Source organism: Musa acuminata, chromosome BXJ2-3 (assembly GCF_036884655.1).
Source record: "Musa acuminata AAA Group cultivar baxijiao chromosome BXJ2-3, Cavendish_Baxijiao_AAA, whole genome shotgun sequence".
In the NCBI taxonomy this organism is placed as follows: Eukaryota; Viridiplantae; Streptophyta; class Magnoliopsida; order Zingiberales; family Musaceae; genus Musa; species Musa acuminata.
In genome coordinates this window covers 32,284,045-32,305,686 of record NC_088340.1, presented here as the reverse complement: position 1 = coordinate 32,305,686, position 21,642 = coordinate 32,284,045, and the positions used below count along the sequence as shown (strand labels likewise).

The following is a 21,642-nucleotide window of genomic DNA, read 5'->3' as shown; positions in this document are numbered from 1 at the left end:
TCTCGAAGCAACCGCAGTTTCTCGTACCTCATATCCAACGGTTATAATGTATGTGTGTGTCTCTCTCTCTAATAATAAAAAAAAAGGCAGCAGAGCCAACAACGAGAACAGAAGAAAAGCGTGGAGAAAAATAGGAAAAGTGAAACCGCCCGCTCTCACTCTCTCTCGTGCTTATATTCCCACATCACTCACCGTGTTCTATACTAACAGTGTTTATTTCTTTTTGGGGGTGGGATGTCGATGGGGGGACCGGCGGCGGGAATAAGGATGGCGGCGATGGAGGTGGCTATGGCGGTCGTAGTGGTGGTTGGGATGATGACGAGAGGGGTAGGGGAAGTGACGTGGTGCATAGCGAGGAGTGCGGCGGGAACAACGGCGCTGCAGACGGCGCTGGACTACGCGTGCGGGTCCGGGGCGGCGGACTGCACGCCGGTGCAGTCCAGCGGCCTCTGCTACCTCCCCAACTCGCTCGCCGCCCACGCCTCCTACGCCTTCAACAGCTACTACCAGCGCTCCAAGGCCGCCCCCGGCGCCTGCGACTTCGCCGGCACCGCCACCGTCACCATCACCGACCCCAGTCAGTGCTCTCTCCCTGTAGCCCTCCTTTCCTCTTTCTTAACTATGACGGATCGAGTACGTGCCTGGCATTTAATCTGCGCCATTGGCTAAAGTTGCTCGAATCTCGGCGAGTAGTACGCCTCGATCTGCGTGCTACAGCTGGAAAGGGTTCGAGCGTGCGCACACAAGAGATTGTTTGTCCTTCCCCCGTTATCTTGTTTTCCAATCATAATTTCGTATTTTATCTCTTCGAAAAGAAATATAAATCAAAATCTTGTTTGCATTAACTGCATATAATCTCGTTAATGCTTCATGTGAAATAAAAATTGCAAGTTAAAGGCTTTCTGTACCCTAAAAAGCGACCCTATAGTTTCAATCTTCGGAGTGTTGATTTATATTATGGAAGGGAATGTTATATATGATTATATTTCTTGGAAACTAGTAGGTGCATTTTTTTTCCTTCTTTGTTTTTTAAATTTATTGGGTTTTTTTGGTTGTTTGTCATTTGATAAAAATGATTTGGAGAGGAGATGGATACACATAAGGAAGTGTCGGTGCTGACTTGTTTTGTTGTCTTGTTTGGTTTCAGGTTACGGATCGTGCACATACCCTTCTTCTGCAAGGTATGTGACACGCTTGCTTTTTAAATCTGAAGCAACTCAACTTTTCTTGCAAAGAATGAAAATTTTATTTATATGCATAATCCCGAGATATGGAGGTTAGTTTTGGTTTCATGTTTTGCCAACTTGTGCTCTCTTCATGTTATAGTCGATTAATCCTATACATCATGACCAATTGGTCAGTTTTATCTGTGTTCTAGGTCACGAGCTTGTTTTCGGGATTATTGGGACTCTAGTTGATGATGATGATGATGATGATGATGATGATTGGTCAGCTTAAGGCTTTATAGATGTTGGTTGCCCCTCCACCATGTGTTTGTTTGGCCACCTCAAGCTTTCTTGCATGATCATTCAACCTTGCTCCCATGATGACTATGCATTGACTATCTTTACTATCATCACAAAGATCCATATCCTGATAAGCTGATACTGTAAGCCCATTTAAGATCTAATAAGCTTATCAGGTCAAGTGAGATTCCTTCATTTATATCTGACAATATCTTATCTTTGATATTGGACCTAAATTTGACCAGAGATTTTGGGTAAATGCTCATTTTGGATTCTCTAAGTTTATCACATTCAGAATCAGGTCCTAGGTGGATCCTATCAGAAAACACCCCTGATACCTGTAGCAAGTTCATTATTAAATTGGTCTCATGCTTCAATATTTAATTAAAGTTGCACAGTGTACTACTTTTTACCTTGTTATAGATGCTTGGAATCACATACTGAGGTGTAAATGACTATATTTACTCTTCCAAGCCTATTTAATACCACTACATCGTTGAGTGAAGTACTTATGTAGGGTTCTTGGGTTGACAGGACAAAAAGAAGTAATTGTTCATAAGGCTGTGTTCGTTACCCACTTTCAAGCATGAACTGGTGGCTCAACGATATTTCATGGCATGGATTCAAATACCAATCAATATGGTGTGCATTAACTAATATTTACCTGTCTGACAAACGAGAATCAGTTTTATTTTTTTATTATTTTTATGGGTGATGTCTGTTAATATAGGTTGGAATACTGCCGGTATATTGGTATCCGGTAGATTAATGAAACTGGTAACCAATCAAGATTGAAATCCTTTTCTCATGGTGCTTGAGATCTTTTGAATGGTCTTTTCAGTTAAGAGAAATGCTTGGTGGTGTAGAAATAGTAGTGAGGTTTATGAAGCCTCTGGTAAGATAGTGAATGTCACCTTCAATTACTTGATGCCACATCATTGACAAATGAGATTCAACACATTAGGATCTAGAGAAACTAAGAGGGACATTGGGGAAAAAGAAGGGGGATATGTTGAATTTTTTTGTATTTGATATTAAAAACATAATATCATTGTCTAAACAAATTCATTTAATCAAATTCAAACACTAGAATGGCAGGCTGCTATGCACAGGCGTGGGAACTGATTAACAATATTGCAACTAGCAACATCAAAATGTCTTGGATGGTGATCTTGTGCTTTAAAAGTATGGGAAAGTGTAAATTCTTGTTTTTAATTTTTTTTATCAATTGTGGGATCTTTCGGTCTCTTATTTATATTTTATGCCACAACTAAGGCCCTGTCCATGATATTGCTGTTTATGGTCACACTTCCTCAAATCAATGCTGATCCCGTAGGCTAAGAATTTGTATTGTGCCCTGTGGTGAGGCATCCAATGATTTGTCTCGTGGTCCTGAATGATTTGTCTTTGGAAAAAGAAGGAAAGAGGGGCTATAATTTATAAGCCACAGGCTTCCTCATCTCTTTCCACCATCTGCAATCTTTGTATCTTCTTGTTACCACAGTGCAGATGATGGTTATGATTTGCCTATCACACCTTAACAAACAATGATGAAACAAGCAATAGGGTGAAGTAGTCATCGGTATAACTAACAATAAACGACAGACCCAAATGCAAATAATAACGCAAGCCCAATACCAATGAGCTTTGTGCAAATACCCATCTATGGTGAATTAGTCATCAGTATAACTAACAAAAAAAGTCATGATTCAAATTCATAACATGCTCTTTTACCATGATATTGTTTTAGTTAGGTTGTCAGTTACCACCTTGAAACTTAAAAATTTATAGGAAGTGGACCAACTTACAATTGAACTCTGAAATTGAAACATTTGTTCAACCTGCTGATGCTCAGTCTATGACCGTTCCTGAATCTGTTATATGTCTGTGTTAGCTATTTTTGTTTTTAATATATGGGCTACTCTTTTTACATGCAAAATTACTCTTGGTGTTTTACTTCCTTTTCTCTATTGATACAAGATTTATCTGGGAAAATATGAACAAATGAAGGTGCTAGAGTTGTAAAGTTGGTTGGAATGTGAGAGGTGCATCTATTTCATACTTCAAACTTGGTAACTAACTCTTATCCTAGATGGGAGTGGTTTTGTCAGCAGCCTGGATAGGTTTAAAATTGGACTTCAGGCAATAATCTAGTTTTGGGGTTGAGAAACTACATGGAATAGGTTGAGACTATCACAAACTCCTTTTCGGGTGCATTTCTAAAATTAATTTTAGTCTGAGGGGGAAGGAGAAAGTCAAATGAACAAAAACTTGAGCATGTTTAATCCTTACATGAATACATAATGTCAATCAAAGAAATACTTCTACTTTATTGTTCACAAATCCATCAACTACATAATAACCTTCTTCTACCGAAGCAACATCTACTTCAAAGACTAAAAAAAAATAGTGATTCCTTCTATACATATCTTACAACATTGGATATCTTAATTGCAGCACTGCAGGAGGCTCAACAAGTACACCAAGAACTAATACTCCCTCCAATACACCAGCAACAACCTCTATACCGCCTTCTACACCAAACTTTGGCAGCACTGATGGTGGTGTTGGTGGGCTGAGTCCTCCAGGGTTTGGCTCAACGGTGCCTAATGCCGATACATCTATTGCTTCTCCTATGTGCCCCCATTTTCTGACCAGTTGCCTTTACTTCATCTCATTGCTAATCTGATGGATTAGGTTAGGCTTTTCAAGTGCACATTATTGTATCTGCCACAATTTTGTTTGAGCACTTTGTGGCAGTTTTTAATTACGATGTGCTGATCTTGCAACTTCCAAATGTTTGTGAGGAAAGAGATGGTGGGTGTAGGCACTGGGATATGGCATCCTCTTCTCCATCTACTGAAAAATAGGGATCTAAATCTAAATGTGCATCCTTTTCATTCTTGTATGTGCTTCATGGGTTTTAGTTGTAGTTACAAGTGTAAAGATGACCTTACTTGCTTATAAGTGGCTTGTCAGTTCCCAAGGTTGTCTCTAACAAGAAGTCCTGGGTTGGCCTGATGCTCAACATGGTGAATGGCTTGGAGCTGCTGTTTTAAAAAATGTGCTGACTCTGTTCTTCATGGCTAAGAACTTGAATTTTTTGACATATGGAGATCTACAATGATATGCCACAAGAGGACTTTCAAGATTTGAAGAATTGATGATGATCTTTGGTACACCTGAAGCAACTCTTATAATGCATCATTGCATAGCTTGCTTTTCAACAAGCACTAGATGTGATTAAATGTGGTGGTGTTTTTGTTGGTACAACATAAAGAAAAAGGTAAGAAAACAAGCACTGGCATCCATATGTGATCTTTTTTGCCCCATGATTTTTGGTCTAGTGTCCTCTACACTGACAAATTATTGAGGGATGTGGAATCAGGTCTTGAAGAGCTTCCAAATGCTCAAGGGATCATTTTTTGTTGACCATGCTGAAAATAATTAGTGAGAAGGAAGTGTGGTGCCTGCAAGGAACTTAAGTTGCATATTAAGAGCCTGGCAACATCATGCTCATATTAATTATTTTCATGTGATCAAATGTTCACAAGATAGCTGATATAGAATTCCAATTCTATGCAAGTTGTCCTACTATAAGACATACACAAGGGTTTTTGGTAGGTTAGCTAGATGATACATCTTGACATCCTTTAGCTATGTAACTGTATATTTCTTTTAGATGGTGTTTGATGAAGCTGAAGAAGAGAGCAAACCTTAACTTTGCTAGTGATCTCTCAGAGCATCCAAATGAGTACGGCAATGCAAGCAAAGGGTCTTCCAAACCAAGGTAAGCTGAGACTGACCTAAGGTTCTCACATTCCTACTGCCATTTCTTTTGCACTGTTATAAGAAAATAAAAATTCTACTTATGTCTCATGTTCTTTTTGCTGCTTTACAGAGTCAGACTACAAGCTGACTTAATATGCTGCAAGATTTATGTGATGATTTCAGGTTTTACTTCTGAAACCCACTATATATTTTAGATTTCATGTTTCTGCTTGAAAACCTTTCCTCTTAAGGAGTGCATGAATTCTCAGTGAGTAGAAAGTGTGTCTGAATATTGAATCCTCAGGTCGCAAAGAAACAGTGGGTAGCCATTGAACTGGAATCACTTGACTGGTTTTCTGATTGCTCAATGACTGGAATCATCGTCCTAGATTTTGAAACCACTAAGTGTGACTTAAATCATTGCATGAACAGTTCTTGCATGAAAACAATGACCCAGGCGTTAAATCCACCAATTATTTCTTGACTAGATGGTGCATGCTACGATCATGGAGGACACTTGTATCATTTAATGATCATGTGTGAGGACAATGAAACCAAGTATTTACTTAGTAGTCATAGAAGATCACTATTTTGTTACATATCTTCCCCTGCATGGCATGTGATTGATAACCTGCAACGATTCCTCAAGAACAAAAAGAAGTTCCAAGGGATTTTTGGAAGAAGTGCTCAATAGCTTTTGGCTTTATTTCCAAAGAGGAACTCTTGGTCTAGAGTTGGAACATTTGAACATCATATGTGAATTAAAGTGAAAAGATCAAAAGAAAAAGATAATTCCCATCAGTGAGACCATTATGATAGTAGAGATGAATAACCTTGTTCAGGCATCTGGAATTGACATTTGTTTCTCATGGCTATATATTTCTCAGTGAGGAAAACTAATGCAAATTCCTATTATCGTGCTATGAAAATGAAGATTAAGAGAAATAAGAATTAGCTAATATTTGAATTGTATTGGTATGCAGTCCTCTACGTATGTTAATTCTGACTAATTTGATACAGACTCATCTACTTTTACTTCTTAAGGCATGGTTGATCAAATTGTGGTTTATAGATGACATAGATCTTTGAGCATTATGACAGTAGAGAAGTTACATATTCAACATAAATTTGTCATTTAAGATTTTTTTTAATAATTAACCTTGTTTAAGCATCTAGAGTTGCGATTTGTTTTCCCTTGGCAATAGGTTTCTCGGAGAGGAGTGATACAAATTCCTGTTAACTAAGATTGAGAGAGATTCAAGAATGGTTTCACATCGTCAAGGATCAATAGTTAATATTTGATGCCTAAGTTTCTCAGGTAGCATATCACATGTTGCATGAATCCAGAAAGGGCCCTTGCTAGATTTTGTGCATGATGCAGGGCTCCTCCTTTCTGTCAACTTGTTCCCTTCTGCCAATCAAAGAGAACCCAACAAGCCCCTCCTTTGTCTCACAAGTTGTATCTACCATCCTTTTGATTGCACATGGATGCCTTACAGCCAGTACACCTTCAGCTTTGTGTCAACCAGGATAAAGTCCTTGGATTTGGTATGATAGATTGAGATTTCCATGCCGTCATGATTTGAGGTCAGTGTTTCATGGTCCCATTCATGTCTTGCTCTTCACAAACTTTGCCATAAAAGTTTAAACATGATTGTATTTTGTCTACATCATCTCAGTCTCTTCAGCTCTTTTTCTCTTGAAGTTACTACCATATATATGTATATATGTATATATACATACATATATGTATGTATTTATATGTATATATATATATACATATATATATGTATATATATACATACATATATGTATGTATATGTATATATATGTATATGTACGCATGTATATATATATATACATATATATGTGTGTGTGTGTGTGTTTTAGTTCAAGCTAAAACTACACTTTGTAATTTCATAGGAGTCAAGATGGGGAAAACAAAATGACTGGACATATTATCCTGAAATTGGAGACAAGGATATGGTGACAAATACAAGAATAGCAGGGACAAGTGAGGACTCACATACATGTCTATCATTCTTTTATGAAAGATTCCAACCTCATATATTCTAGTTCCAATGGCCTTTTTTTTCTGTCCCAACCTTCTTTGAAAAATTGTTTTATCTGCATAAGAAAGAAATATTTAAAGTTAATGCTGAATGACAATTATCTCATTGCATTGTAAAACTAGTGTCATGCAAATGAGTAGCTAAATTATTGGAAGGCCAAACTCCTAATGTATTGATGTCACCTTAGAAAGAATTAAGATTAATGTCAGTGTCTCCACAAGCGACAGTCTGTGCGCTATTTAAAGTGAAATATGGATGCAATGGAAAAGGAATTGTGAGCCTCTAAATTCTTTCATCTGGTTGGCAGCTTTTGTTTCTTACAAACCAGAAGAAAAGAAAAGAATGTGGGAAGAAAAGCCATATGCATCAATACCACATGAACTGCTGCCAAAGGAGGACTATAGCAGCCCATTCCTCATTCTTATGAGAAGGACTAGCTTTGGAAAAAAGATATAAAGGGATCTTGGCAAGAACTCAAATCACCACTTTTCTTCATTCCATGGTACAGGGAAGAGGGACATATCAATGCATATAGCATTAGGATTGTTAAGTAGTTTTTGAATTTTTTTAACTTATAATAGATTGCTTAAAGGATAAATTATTTGGAGGATAAGGAATTCAGATTTGAAGACGCTCCTGCTTGATTAAGAAAAGAACCCTAAAAAATAAGGTTGGTTACTCTATGAATAGTCTATAAATCCTATGCTTTTTAAGGTGTGGAAGAAACATATATATATTGAGCATTCTTGAGATTCTTTTAGTAGATTCAGGATTTATGTAAGAGGGTATGCAAAAAGTTTTGAGATTTTAGTGGATGTAAGTAAAAGGTGCTGATTTGATGTTTTATTTTGTTTTCTTTATATTGTTCTTTTTCTAAGTATTTATTGATTTATTCTATTAGGAAACAAAATAGTGCATAAGGAGGGGTAACAAGAGAGGTCATCATTCTCCACTCAAGAAACCAGCAAGTAGATGAGTTCAAACAAACCTCACCGTACAACAGAAACTTGACAAGATTGTTCTCTTGATATGAGTCTTCTTCTTGAATAGGATCATTGCTCCTGATAGAGATATTAAAGCAGTACCTCTCATATTGGATGGAGGACAAAAGCATCGCGAGCTTCAGTTCTCCAAGTCAGTGCCCACCACAGATAGTGACATCTTCTTTTGCTAAAGAAGATGTTGGAAAAGTGCTGCTGTCTTCCTCCAACAATTCTTTGTCGCCTAAAGTGGGTAATGCAATGAAGGAAACCTAAGAACTGCCTTGCAAGATCTTTAGACCAAAATAGTGCAGCGTGCTATCCCTTTGGAAAGACAGATGACTAGTGGGCAGTGGCACTCAAATTGATGTGTGGGAATGGGAAGGAATGGCCTTCTTCACCACTCTTTGAGGATTCCTGTTGCTGCAACAGCCTCTCTCTTTGTGTGTTTGCAGACTTAGGTTGTGGAAGAAATCAGAAAAATAATTCTAGAATGTGGTTTCCTTTAGAAGAATAGAAGCTTCTTCATGTTCTTTTCAAGTTTGTGGTCAACAAAAGTGGATAGATTGATTGGAAGCTCAGTTTATTAGTTTTTTTTGTTGAGATTTCTAATTGAATGAACTCAGAGTTAAACTTGTGATGATTAGCATACATCATTTATCGGTCGATTTCAATATTGTAACATGATATTTTAACTAAAATCTTTTTATCAGATTTTTCATCATTCACACTCTAATTTGAAATGAAATTTTCATGGAATCATCAACGCTATCTGTTTGAAATGTTAAGATGATATTGTGAGGAATTTATGGTTCTACAATTATTCTGATCATTTTGGATCCATTACATGAATTTTTTCTTTTCATTAAGCTTATTACAACATTAACCTAATAAAAAACCTATCTGATAGAGCCCTGAGGTTATGTTAATGTCCTTTAAGGGGGATGAGACTTCATCTCAAAATTTGTGATATAAGAGAGAGATAGGTCGGATAATAAGTCAAATTAGGCATGAATCATTTCTTGATTTGTGCTTTATAGTTCCGGTTTTATAGGATGTCTAAAAAAGATCCTGAAACAAGTGGATGTCATTAAACCTAAGCTAGAAAGAGAGAGCTAGAAAGAGAAAGCTATAGAGGTGCTGAACAAAGTTGGAAGCACAGTTGCATAATCCACACAGTAGCAAAAGACCTGTCACCCTTCTCAACCCCCTCCCTGAAACATGCGCATGTCTCTCTCTCTCTCTCTCTCTCTCTCTAAGTAGACCCCACACACAGGAACAAAGCATGCTATAAGTCTCGCTGATGGACTTGCTCTCACCTTTTTCTGTCTCTCCCTCTCTCTCTCTCTCTCTCTCTCTCTCTCTCTCTCTCTCTGAACTCTTTAAGAGCATCAAATACATTATCCAAGTCACTGTTCCTCTCCTCCCAGTAATTGTAGTCATAGCCTTTTCATGCCTATATGTATACTTGTCTCTACCTATATATATGTCAACCTGTGTCTTCTACTCTTTCAACCATCATATTGAATGGTAATCAGTAGTGGTTGCAACCATGCCAGGAATTGGATGATTGGAAGGATCGCATAAGCCCTGTGTTCTTGGTGTTGCAGTTCAGTGTAAGTCCTCACTGGCCTCGAGTTCATAAGATCTTTTGCTTTATTGGATATATTCCAAACACTTTTGAGCTCTTACTGCAGCCTCAGTGCAAGAACTAGTAGAGCTGACATCTCTCTTTACTGAGATTTGCTCAGCTATTTGCAGTCTTCTTGCTCTTTTGCCTTGTTGGACTGGGAAGGGATAGGGTCATGGAGTGGGATCCCAAGCTCCCCTCGTGGGGTTTGGCAGAGCTGGAGCAAACTGCTGAAGCCAAGATGGGCGCCATGGCAGGGCCGAGCTGCTCGGTCGACCTGAAGCTTGGGGGCGGCTCAGGTGATGCCGGACCACCTGAGCAATGGAGAGACCAACCTCGGTCGACGACGACGACGACGATGGCCTGCAGTCCATCCAAGCGGGCTCGAGCACCGAGCATGGCGAGCCAGACCGCGTCGTGCTTGGTCGACGGGTGCAGGGCCGATCTCAGCAGCTGCAAGGAGTACCACAGACGCCACAAGGTGTGCGAGCTGCACTCCAAGACTCCGGTTGTGGTGGTGGGTGGCGTCGAGCAGCGCTTCTGTCAGCAGTGCAGCAGGTAAATCACAATCTCCACAACGCATGGCAGAACTCACAGTGCATGTTCTCTGTGTGTGTGTGCGTCTCCATGGCCAACACTGGATTTCAAGTACTCTTCACTCTTCAGCTCTCTTTCCTTTGTCTCCGGGGAATCCAAATCCTGTGTCTTGGAAATCAGCTATAGATGATGCATTCACTTCCTGATTCCTCTCCCATCTTTATCCCCCTTACCGCTAGAGAAGCTTGTTTCTTCGTCAAAACCTTTGTTAGATTGAGCTCCAATCAGCTCCAAAATGCTTATTTAGTTGTAGCTGATTCTTTGCTTCGAGGAAACTAGACCGGTAGACATCATCTCAACAATTTGAGAGTCTGTAATTTTAGTTGCTGCAGGATGCGAACTCAGAAGCAGAAGTGCTTCTTCCTGGAGTTGCCATGATATCTGCATCGAACATACCCATTTCTACCTGTTTTGATTCCTTTTACTGTTACCCTCTGAGTTGTGGCCTGCAGGTTTCACTTGCTGACGGAGTTTGATGAGGAGAAACGAAGCTGCAGGAAGCGTTTGGATGGACACAACAGACGCAGAAGAAAGCCTCAATCTGAGTCGATTAATTCTCCCACTCTGCTTCCACTTTATCAAGGTTAGTGCTTGCATGGATTTCTTGCTTCTCATAGACATGCATAGATAACCAATGTGCAGAAACCATGCATGCAGGGACGAGGTTCTCAACATATCCTCACGTATCTCAGATTCTTCCCACACAGCCCAGCTGGGCTGGAATCATCAAGACGGAGGAAGATGCATTGTACACACATGGCCACCATTGTTTTCCCCCTGGATCCTTCTCCAACATCTACAAACAAGACAAAGCTGCCTACGGCAGAACAGCAATGGAGACCGCCTCTGCAGCAGAAAGTAGCAGCAGGATCTTCTCCGATGGATTAACCCAAGTTCTCGACTCCGATTGTGCTCTCTCTCTTCTGTCATCACCAACTCAGACCTCAACCATAAACGTCGGCCGGATGCTATCCGCTGGTGTGGTTGCAGTGGGAGAGCCTCTTGTTTCGAGCCTCCAGTACTCGGGGTTCTCATGTTCACGGGTTGAGGACGATCAAACAGGTGGAGTTCTGATCTCTGATGCTGATGCTGATGCTGATACGGATGCTGATCTCCACTGCCAGGACATTTTTCATGTGGGAGGTGAAGGGTCTTCGGATGTGGCCTCCCATTCTCTTCCTTTTTCTTGGCAATAGCAGTCCAGCGTGAGTCGTTTGTAGTCATCTCATGTTCTTCACATTGCAGTTCTTGTTCACTGCTCAAACACATTATGCCGGTCTTCCAAACTTGCAACAGATTAAAAGACATGTTTACTCTTGTTTGTTTCTTATCAGTGACTAGTTGACGACCTGTAGATGTTAGGAGTGGCACAGATTGCTCGGCTTTGAAGATTGTACATGTTTATGTAAATTATTCTGAAGATTTAATGTTGGAATCTATCATTTTACGCTGATTGATCCACTTTGAGGCTTTTCTTTAGATTCATTCTTTCATGGCAGCTACAAAGCGAGTAAGGTTTTGGTAGGAGGATCCTCCATCGGTGGCACTTCTATGAGCTGCTTCCTTTAAAGCCATTGCCCTGTTCTTCACCTCCACATCCCCAAGCAACTCATGCAGCTTGCAGCTGATCTCTTCCTTTGTTATGATCCCACTCTCATCAGCCACCATCTTCAGACCAGTCTTCCAATCATCACAAACATAGGTCTGGTTGACGAACTGGTCGCCAAAGTAGGGCCAGCACAGGAGAGGCACTCCATTGCTGATGGCCTCCATGGTCGAGTTCCACCCACAGTGTGATATGAAGCAGCCAATGGCAGGGCGAGCAAGCACCTGGTCCTGAGGCGCCCATCTCACCATCTTCCCCTTGCAGGCGACCTGGTCAATGAATCCCGGCGGGTAGGCGTCGGCCATGTCGTCCGTCAGGTCCGGCCGCACGACCCACAAGAACGGCCGGCCGGACAGCTCCAGCCCGAGCGCGAGCTCGTGGAACTGGCGGCGATCGAGGATGGTGAAGCTCCCGAAGGCCACGTACACCACCGAGCCGGGCGGCTGCCCGTCGAGCCAGGCCGTGCACGCCGTGTCCTCCGGCCACAAGTGCCCCACCAGCTTTCCCGGCCGGTGCGCCGCCCGCACCGGCCCTATAGGTATTATGCTCGGGGCGAAGGCGAACACCGGCGCTTCGAGCTCCTTGAAGGAGTTGCAGAGAAGGAAGTCGGCCGCGGCGGTCGCCCGGGCGTTGTTGAAGATGTAATTGAAGAGCATCGGCCGGGTTGTCCGATCCCCGAGGTGGTTCCAGCCAAGGTAGGCCGTGTTCATGGGCAGCACGCCTGGGCCGAGCTCGAACACGCCTTCCGCCATGGGCAACCCTGCACGGAAAAGAGGACACCGTCTGTGAGCTCGTCTTCTTGGTTCTCGTTTTCTATGTGCTCTCACCGTTCGCGTCGATGACGCCTCGCGCGATCAGCTCCGGGATGCTCAGCATTGTGGCGAGCACCGCCGCCGACGCAGTCCAGAAGGCGGCCGCCCGGATGCCCATCTTCTTCGCGACCTCCAGCGTCCAGGCCATGCCCTGGTCGGCGATCACGCACGTGATCTGATCGCCGGAGTCGCCTCTCCTACGGATCAGCTCCTCCAGGCAGGGCGGCATGGCCTTCAGGATGCCCGCCGTCAGCTTCCCGATGTCGCTGCGCGCACCGGAGTCTTCCAGATCCAGCCCGTCCGGGACGGTTACGAGCTCGATTCGGCCCGAAGCAGCCTGCTCCATGTCGGCCAAGGCGGCGACGAGGCGCGCGTAGTTGAACTCGGTGTTGACGAAGGTGACCTTGAAGCCGTGGTCCACCAAGCAGTGGGCGAGCGCCATGAGGGGGATGACATGGCCTTGTGCAGGGTATGGCAGGAGCAGTGCGTGAGGCGACGAGTCCATTGCAGCCGTTTGGTGATCTCCACAGCATTTGGATAATGAGATAATGAGATTACATTTGAAATTATTATTTTATATAAAGTAAAGTATTGATAAAATATTATGTAATTCATATCTTGAGATATTAAGATTATTATTACTAGAAAAGAAATTATTTAATGCATATCACACCATATCTTTTTGCTTTACTTATTTCTTAATAATATATTTTAAAATTATATTGGGATCTCAAATGAAACATTTAATATCATTTTTCTAAAATAAATAAAATCGATGATGTGAAAGAAAAAGATTAAATGTTTTATTTTCATAAATATAAAGATCTTAATAGAATTTTTAAAAATATAAAGATCTAAATATTAAAAATAATTAATCGTAAAAATAGAAGGATAACAAGTAGTTAGCACATCCCACTACAGCGGGCCAGCCGTCATGCGTGACTTCGTTGTCGTCGCCGTCTTCTGATGGACACTTCGGTGTCGGCGTCGTCTTCTACTGTACCATATTAAACTGTAGCATGCGATAGATAAGAAATTTATGGCGAGAGCGAGACATGTCTCGATTACCGAAGGAATCCAATCTTGGCTGTTTCCCTGCACAGACAGCCAGCCAAAGAAGTACTCACACGCATTGGATTCTTCACATCATATGATAATATCATCAACTTAATTATATTAAATTAATAATAATTTAACGAACTTCGATCAAACCAATTGGGATCCGTCCACTGCAATATATAAAATGAATAGTTATCAAAATAGGACCAACCGGATCAATCTAACTGGAAAAGAATATGGGCCGAATTAAATTGATTCTATATTATTTAAAGATCAAAATATTAGAAAAATGGAGCACGTTTATGATTTGGAAATGGAGGAGTAGAACAGGAGGGAGGAAAAAAACAAAAGAGAGAGAGAGAGAGAGAGAGAGAGAGTCGGAAGAAAGAAAAGAGAGGTACTATAAAAGTGAAAGAAGGAAGAATTATAAAAGGACAAATAATAAATAATAAATTACTTTATAACAATTTTTTTTTTATACTTTTCATTAGTTTAACCCGTGCAATATAGTGAATAGAAACTTAATATTAATATTATATATATTTTTATAATTTTAGAAATTTAATTTATACATTATTAATAGAAAAGATTCTAGTAAATTAACCTAATAAGGGAGAACGAAAAAAATCAACTCATTATGGTGGAAAAAATATTTATAATACTTCAAAAGATATTATCTTTTAATAATTTCAATGTGGGACTATTAAAAAAATATAAAATATAAAAATTAATAATATGAGATAAATAAAAATGATAACCGGTAACTTTAGGCTCTTTAAAATTTTTTTTTCTTGCTTGTTCCATATTAATTCCCTCCACTCCAGAAAAATTTGTCTGAGAATTATACCTCTTTAATTTCAATTTATTATAAGAACCTATACGAAATCTCTCTTTTCTCTCCACTGCTTATCAGTTGCTTTCTTGTATAGAGTTAGTAGCTTTCGACTTCCTTTTCATTTTAGCTTGGGTTGATTGTACTTGCTTGGTTATATTATTAGTTGCTATACTTATTCTATGAGTCTTTGATAGGCGAACTTGTTAATCATAAGTAATCTACAAGCTAATTACATGAGTGATGGGACGTGCGACACATTGTATAATTTTTTTGTTATTATTATTATTATATTTTTTTACTTTATATTATGCAATAAATATATATTATAATATCTTTGAATCTGTGTAATGAGAATTGGATCATAATAAGATCATGATAATAATATCAATTTACCTAAAAACACAAATCCTAAATATTCTCGATTATAGGTTACTCGAGAGGGACATTGAGATAACCGGATAGATCAGTATACTATATACTCATCTATATGATGGAGGTAGTTGGTCTCATTGCTGCTTGTGTGTGGATACTAGGTGATGAGGGTAATAATTCCGATAAGACTCACGTAACATCAGCTGCACCAGATGATGCATCACGCCTCTATTGACTTGATGAGGCACCTGGTCAACATGGACCGGAATGCCTACCAAGGCGCATTAATGCCCTGTTCATGTTCGATCCCTCACTCCACGCCAACAGCAATGTCAGACGCTACCAAAAGTACAATCCTGCTCCCTGCGGGCCAGCACATCAAGCAATGATAATTCTCACTATAAAAACTCTCGCGCTCCGAGGGGAGAGAAGAGGAGGAGAACACACAGAACTTAGCTAAAGAAACCCCCTACGACTATCCACTAACTTGACAGTCGGAGGGGTCGGGTCGAGCTCCCCGACCCGATCTTTGTGCAGGTGCGAAGGCGGAGGTCGTCCACTAAAGGCGCAGGCGGGGGGGGAGGGTCCTCTCCCGGTTGAAACGGCGACCCCGTCCCGATCGGACCAACGCAATCGGCCACCTCAGTAGTCTCGGGAAACATCCCAGGGAGATCTCCTATCATCCAGACTCGAACTAAGCCGCGACGGCCCCGAGGCCACGGCTTGAAGTTGTTTACACCAACATTTTTTGCATTAGAAGGAGGGCTCGGATGTCGAGGGATCACCCGATTGGCTCAGACGAGCCCGTGGCTGAGAGGTCACATCCGATCAGAGCTTCGGGGGAACATCCCCCACGCAGAGATCATCGTGACGAACACCCCGCCATGACCTCAGAGCGCTATTGGCGGATATTCAATGACTCGGGTTTGTCGCCACCCGACGGTGCCCCAACCGACCCATCGCCCGTGTCGTCCGAGGCCTTTCACGACCTCACCCATCAAGTCCGAACTCTGACCGATATGGTGCAATCCATTATTCTACTTGTCTCTCATCTGCTGCACCTGCCGGCCGTCCAACCATTGCGGCAACAGGAGACACCCGTTCAAGCTCGCACGCCACCTCAGGAGCTCCCCGCTTCACCTCGAGTCCCATCGGCCCAACTCGGGGATCGGAGCAATACGCCTCGGAGCTGGAAGCAGAGTCGGCGTGCCACACATCAGAGGCGAAGGTGGCCAAGGACCAGAATAATGAGCTCCAGTCGCTCCTGAGGGTGACTCGAATCGAGGCTCATTTGACTCAGGATGAGACGGCGGGCCTTGCTCGAAAGCTAGAGGAGGCTCGTGCTGAGGTGAAGGGGGCTTTCTGACGCCCTAGCCGCCGAGATGAGTCAGCAGCCGGAGAAAGACAGGAAGCTGATCGAGGACTACAAAGAGTCCTCGGGCTTTCAGCTCGGTCTGATTCGGTCGGGGCAGGTTACCTATGAATTGTTGGGAAATCATTGGGGGGCGACATCATATGCGCAGCGGAAGAACAAGAAAACAAAAATCCCCGATTCCCAAAAAGATGTTCGTCGTCGTGCGAAGATTAGTGCGCAAAAATCCGCAAAACACAAAACTGCGTATAGAGATTGTGTTACCTAGGGAGATCGTATATCCCTGTTTTCTTGCAGATCCTTAGGAGAGGGTGAAGGAGGTCAAGCGTCCTCCTCTCTAGCGGTGATCCACACAGTAGGGTTGCGACGACGCTCCTCAAAACTCCAGGCCTACTCTAAGGTGGAGAGGGAGAGGAGAATAGGAAAGGCAAGCAAAGACTCTAGCCTATGAGGCTGTGAATCCCTCTTATTTATAGAGATCCCGTGTCAAACCCTAATGGGTCCTTCCCTAGTGGGTATTGGATCTGCATCCAATAAGACAAGGGCTCCGTCGGATATCTCATATCCGAACCTCTACTTATCGCAATGCCTACCATATGTGTGTGACCCTCTAGGCCCAATATCGAGCTGGCCGTGAGTCATACCTGTCAGAACTCTTTCTAACTCAGTGAATTATTATCTCTGTAATAATTCACTCGACTCATCGACTACGGACGTACTAGGCCACTACGTCGTAGTCCCCAGACGATATAGGGGAATCCAATCCATTGGACTTGTCTGCCCTCAGTTACCATGTACCTATAGTCCCTCATCCATCTAATATCATAGAGACCGTATATCGAGCATGGTGCTGTCAGACCCATACGGTTTCTACTCGAGTCTCGCTCTAATCGGATTCTCCCGGAGAACTCTTTCTCTCTCAACCCGAATGACCCTGGCCAGGGATTTGTCTGAGCAAGAACACATAGGATATTCCTCTCATGACGCCGAGAGTGGATGATCCTCTATTGACACTCAATAGCCCTCGTAAGGTCGACTACCACTCCCAATGACTAGCTGTACTAGATCTGGGGACAGCCAAACCTATAAGTCTGGTATCAAAGAGTGGAGCACTCATACAGGACATCCTTGGTGTCTCAAGTCTAAGGACCAGATACACCAGTAGGACTACGGAATCACTGTCTGACAATAAGGCATCATCAACCATCCAGCATTCCGTAAGCGGATCAATCAGTGAACTCATTCTCCAATGAGCACCTGTACTGTATCCCTAGTGTCCCTACACGAGCAGCTATGAGACCAGCTGCATCCATCATATAGACGGGTATACAGCACACCAGTCTATCCGGTTATCACGATGTCCCTCTCGAGTAACTTATGACCGGGATTATTTAGGATATGTGTTTAAAGGTGAATCGATCTCATTATCGTGATCTCATCACGATCCGATTCCCATTACACAAATCCAAGGACATCACAATATATATATGCATTTATGCAATAGTTATAAAGTGATGTACGCCAAAATATAATAAGCAAAAAGATTCTGTATCAAGTCACACGCCATCACTCACGTGATTGGCTTGCTAGGCACCTATGACTAGCAATCTCCCACTTGACCTAAAGCCAATCACCTATGTGTCTGATCCCCATCAGACTCCTGTGACGCTCAAAGACAATCTGAGACAACGGCTTTGTCAGTGGATCTGCAATGTTATCTTCGGATGGAACTCTTTCCACTACTACATCTCCTCGGGTTACGATCTCTCTTATAAGCTGAAACCTCCTCAGAACACTTCTGATGAGACCCAGGTTCCCTTATTTGAGTAATCACCCCATAGTTGTCGCAATATAAGGAAGTCGACTTGTCGCTATCTGTATCGACTCCCAAATCTGTGATGAACTTCTTCACCCAGACTCCCTCCTTTGCTGCATCTAATGCAGCAATGTACTCCGCCTCTGTGGTCGAGTCAGAAGTGGTATCTTGCTTGGAACTCTTCCAGCACACTGCTCCTCCATTCAAGGTGTACACATACCCTGAATTCGACTTGCTATCATCGACATCAGACTGAAAACTTGAGTCAGTGAAGCCTTCAACCTTAAGGCTATTACCTCCATATACTAGTAAAAGATCCTTAGTCCTTCTCAAGTACTTAAGGATACACTTTACTGCTTTCCAGTGCTCCAAGCCTAGATCCGCTTGATACCTGCTCGTGACACTCAGAGCATGCGCTATATCAGGCCTAGTACATAGCATGGCATACATGATATACCATATTGCTGAGGCATAAGGTATCATATCCATGTTCGCCCTTTCTTAGAATTTTCAATGCCAAACATTTTGACAATGGTTTCTATGTACCTGGACTGGGACAAGCCAAGCATCCTCTTGGATCTATCTCTATAGATTCTAATCCCCAAGATATAAGATGCTTCCCCTAAGTCCTTTATGGAGAAGTGTCTAGATAACCAAGTCTTTACAGTGGATAGCATTCCTACGTCATTCCCAATGATGAGGATGTCATCCACATATAACACCAAAAAGGTGATAGCGCTCCCACTTACCTTCCTGTACACACAAGGCTCATCTTCGTTCTTAACGAAGTCATAAGATCTGATTGACTCATCAAATCTTATGTTCCAACTTCGGGAAGCTTGCTTTAGTCTATATTTGGATCTAAGCACTCTACACACCTTATCTGGGCAGTTCTTGGACACGAATCCCTCAAGTTGCATCATATACAACTTCTCCACGAGGTTCCCATTGAGGAATGCGGTTTTCACATCCATCTGCCAGATCTCATAATCATAGTGTGCTGCAATAGCCAATAGAATTCTGATGGATTTTAGCATTGCTACGGGTGAGAAGGTTTCGTCATAGTCAACACCTTGTCTTTGACGATACCCTTTAGCCACTAGCCTTGCTTTATAGGTCTCTACCTTTCCATCTACTCCGATCTTTTTCTTAAAGATCCATTTGCTACCGATGGGTACAATACCTTCGGGCGCATCAACTAGGTTCCAAACCTTATTGGAGTACATAGAATCCATCTCAGAATTCATGGCTTCTTGCCACTTCCCGGAGTCTATACTCATAATAGCCTCCTCGTAGGTCTGAGGATCAATATCCTCAACATCCTCTCCTCTAATATGTCCCACATATCTCTCAGGAGGATGAGATACTCTATCAGACCTGCGTAAAGTTGAAACTTGTGTATTAGGTACCTGAACAGACTCGGGCTGTAGAGTGGTGCTTGAGCTTGGTTCTCTAACTTCGCTCAACTCTATCATTCTCCCACTGTCTTCGCCAAGAATGTGTTCCTTCTCAAGGAACACTGCTCTCTTAGCTACAAAGACCTTTTTGTCCTCGAGATGATAGAAATAATACCCACAAGTTTCCTTGGGGTATCCCACAAATATGCATCGCTCTGTCCTTAATTCTAACTTATCGGGGTTGTGTCTTTTAATGTGGGTAGGGCAGCCCCAAATCTTAACAACCTTAAGATCAGGCTTCTTCCCTTTCCATATCTCATATGGTGTAGACACTACCGACTTAGTTGGAACTCTGTTCAGAAGGTAAGCTGCGATTTCTAGGGCATATCCCCAGAATGAGATGGGTAGGTCAGCGAAACTCATCATGGACCATACCATATCTAATAAAGTACGATTTCTCCTTTCAGAGACACCATTGAGCTGAGGTGTGTAAGGAGGTGTCCATTGGGATAATATCCCATGGTCCTTGAGGAACTGAGTAAACTCTGTACTTAAGTACTCACCTCCTCGATCTGATCGAAGAGTTTTGATACTCTTTCCAGTCTGGTTCTCCACCTCATTCTTATACTCTCCGAATTTCTCAAAGGCCTCGGACTTGTACTTCATTAAGTACACATATCCATACCTTGAGAAATCATCAGTAAATGTAATGTAGTAAGAGTAACCTCCAATGGCATGAGTTGACATGGGTCCACATACATCACTATGTATGAGTTCCAACAACTCAGTGGCTCTCTCTCCAGTTCCACTAAATGGAGAGTTGGTCAATTTTCCACGAATGCAAGGCTCACAAGTTGCATAAGACATATAGTCGAATGGATCTAGATATCCATCATTTAGCAACTTTTGAATCCTTCTTTCATGGATGTGACCTAGCCTACAATGCCACAGGTATGCACTGTTCAACTCATCTCGTTTCCTTTTGGACATATTTACATTCATGATATGTGGAGTGGTGTCTAACATAAATAAACCATTATGCAATGTTCCTTTCGTGATGATCTTATCATCTAATAATATCGAACAACCATTGTTCTCAAAAACAAATTTATATCCACTAATTGTTAAACATGAAATGGAGATAATGTTTTTGATAATAGAAGGAACAAAATAACATGCATCTAATGCAATAAAAGCTCCACTAGGCAGATGTAGGGCGACCTCGCCAACAGCTAATACAGCAACTTTTGCTCCATTACCCATCTTGAGGTCCATCTCGCCTCTCTCTAGTCTCCTAGGCCTTGCCAGAACCTACAACGAATTGCATATATGATAAGCACTACCGGTATCCAATACCCATGTGTTATCATAAGAGTCTGACAAATGGAGACTGATCATGAATGTACCTGAAGCTTCATCAAGCTTTTGTTACGCCCTTTCTGCAAGGTACTCTTTGCAGTTTCTCTTCCAATGCCCATCTTTACCACAGTGGAAGCACTGGCCTTTGTCCTTTGCTGGGTCTTTCTTAGCAACCTTTGCTTTACCTGGTTTGCCCTTGCCCTTTCCCTTCTTAAGGGACCTTTCTGCTTTCCTTTTCTTTCTGGTCTCACCAGTGTAGAGAACTGGCTTCTCTTTCTTAATAGTACTCTTTGCCTCCTTCAACATATTGAGGAGCTCTGGGAGAGTCACCTCAAGCTTGTTCATATTAAAATTCATTATGAACTGTGAAAAGGAATCTGGTAGGGACTGAAGCACAATGTCCACACACAAGTTATCCTCTAGGACCATTCCTAGACCTGTGAGTTTCTCTATCCACTCAATCATCTTTAGGACATGGTTCTGAACCGGTGTCCCCTC

The 21,642-nt window shown here is 42.1% G+C and overlaps 3 protein-coding genes across 9 annotated transcripts; 2 read left to right on the top strand and 1 right to left on the bottom strand.

Moving 5' to 3' along the window:
* Positions 1–101: 101 nt before the first annotated feature.
* Positions 102–8,935, top strand: LOC103978418 (PLASMODESMATA CALLOSE-BINDING PROTEIN 3). 5 transcript variants are annotated; one of them, XM_065099763.1, is made up of 7 exons: positions 102–577; positions 1,148–1,181; positions 3,924–5,256; positions 5,368–5,420; positions 7,161–7,251; positions 8,211–8,277; positions 8,360–8,935. In XM_065099763.1, the coding sequence occupies exons 1-3, from the start codon at positions 235–237 to the stop codon at positions 4,153–4,155; spliced, it is 609 nt and encodes a 202-aa protein (XP_064955835.1). In that variant the 5' UTR covers positions 102–234; the 3' UTR covers positions 4,156–5,256; positions 5,368–5,420; positions 7,161–7,251; positions 8,211–8,277; positions 8,360–8,935. The 5 variants fall into 5 exon arrangements, with proteins under 5 accessions (XP_064955835.1, XP_064955833.1, XP_064955834.1 ...); XM_065099761.1 differs by lacking the exon at positions 7,161–7,251 and having other exon boundaries at positions 3,924–4,752; positions 5,149–5,256; positions 8,211–8,935; XM_065099762.1 differs by lacking the exon at positions 7,161–7,251.
* An 831-nt stretch (positions 8,936–9,766) lies between these two features.
* Positions 9,767–11,833, top strand: LOC135607730 (squamosa promoter-binding-like protein 16). 3 transcript variants are annotated; one of them, XM_065099756.1, is made up of 4 exons: positions 9,767–9,905; positions 10,041–10,477; positions 10,969–11,099; positions 11,174–11,833. In XM_065099756.1, exons 2-4 carry the CDS (start codon positions 10,095–10,097, stop codon positions 11,710–11,712), a joined length of 1,053 nt encoding a protein of 350 aa, XP_064955828.1. In that variant the 5' UTR covers positions 9,767–9,905; positions 10,041–10,094; the 3' UTR covers positions 11,713–11,833. The 3 variants fall into 3 exon arrangements, with proteins under 3 accessions (XP_064955828.1, XP_064955826.1, XP_064955827.1); XM_065099754.1 differs by having other exon boundaries at positions 11,159–11,833; XM_065099755.1 differs by having other exon boundaries at positions 9,816–9,905; positions 9,987–10,477; positions 11,159–11,833.
* Positions 11,834–11,969: 136 nt separating this feature from the next.
* Positions 11,970–13,475, bottom strand: LOC103975215 (UDP-glycosyltransferase 83A1). The gene is made up of 2 exons (XM_009390119.3): positions 12,950–13,475; positions 11,970–12,882 (listed from the first exon to the last, which is right to left on the bottom strand). The coding sequence occupies exons 1-2, from the start codon at positions 13,437–13,439 to the stop codon at positions 11,999–12,001; spliced, it is 1,374 nt and encodes a 457-aa protein (XP_009388394.2). The 5' UTR covers positions 13,440–13,475; the 3' UTR covers positions 11,970–11,998.
* Positions 13,476–21,642: the final 8,167 nt, after the last annotated feature.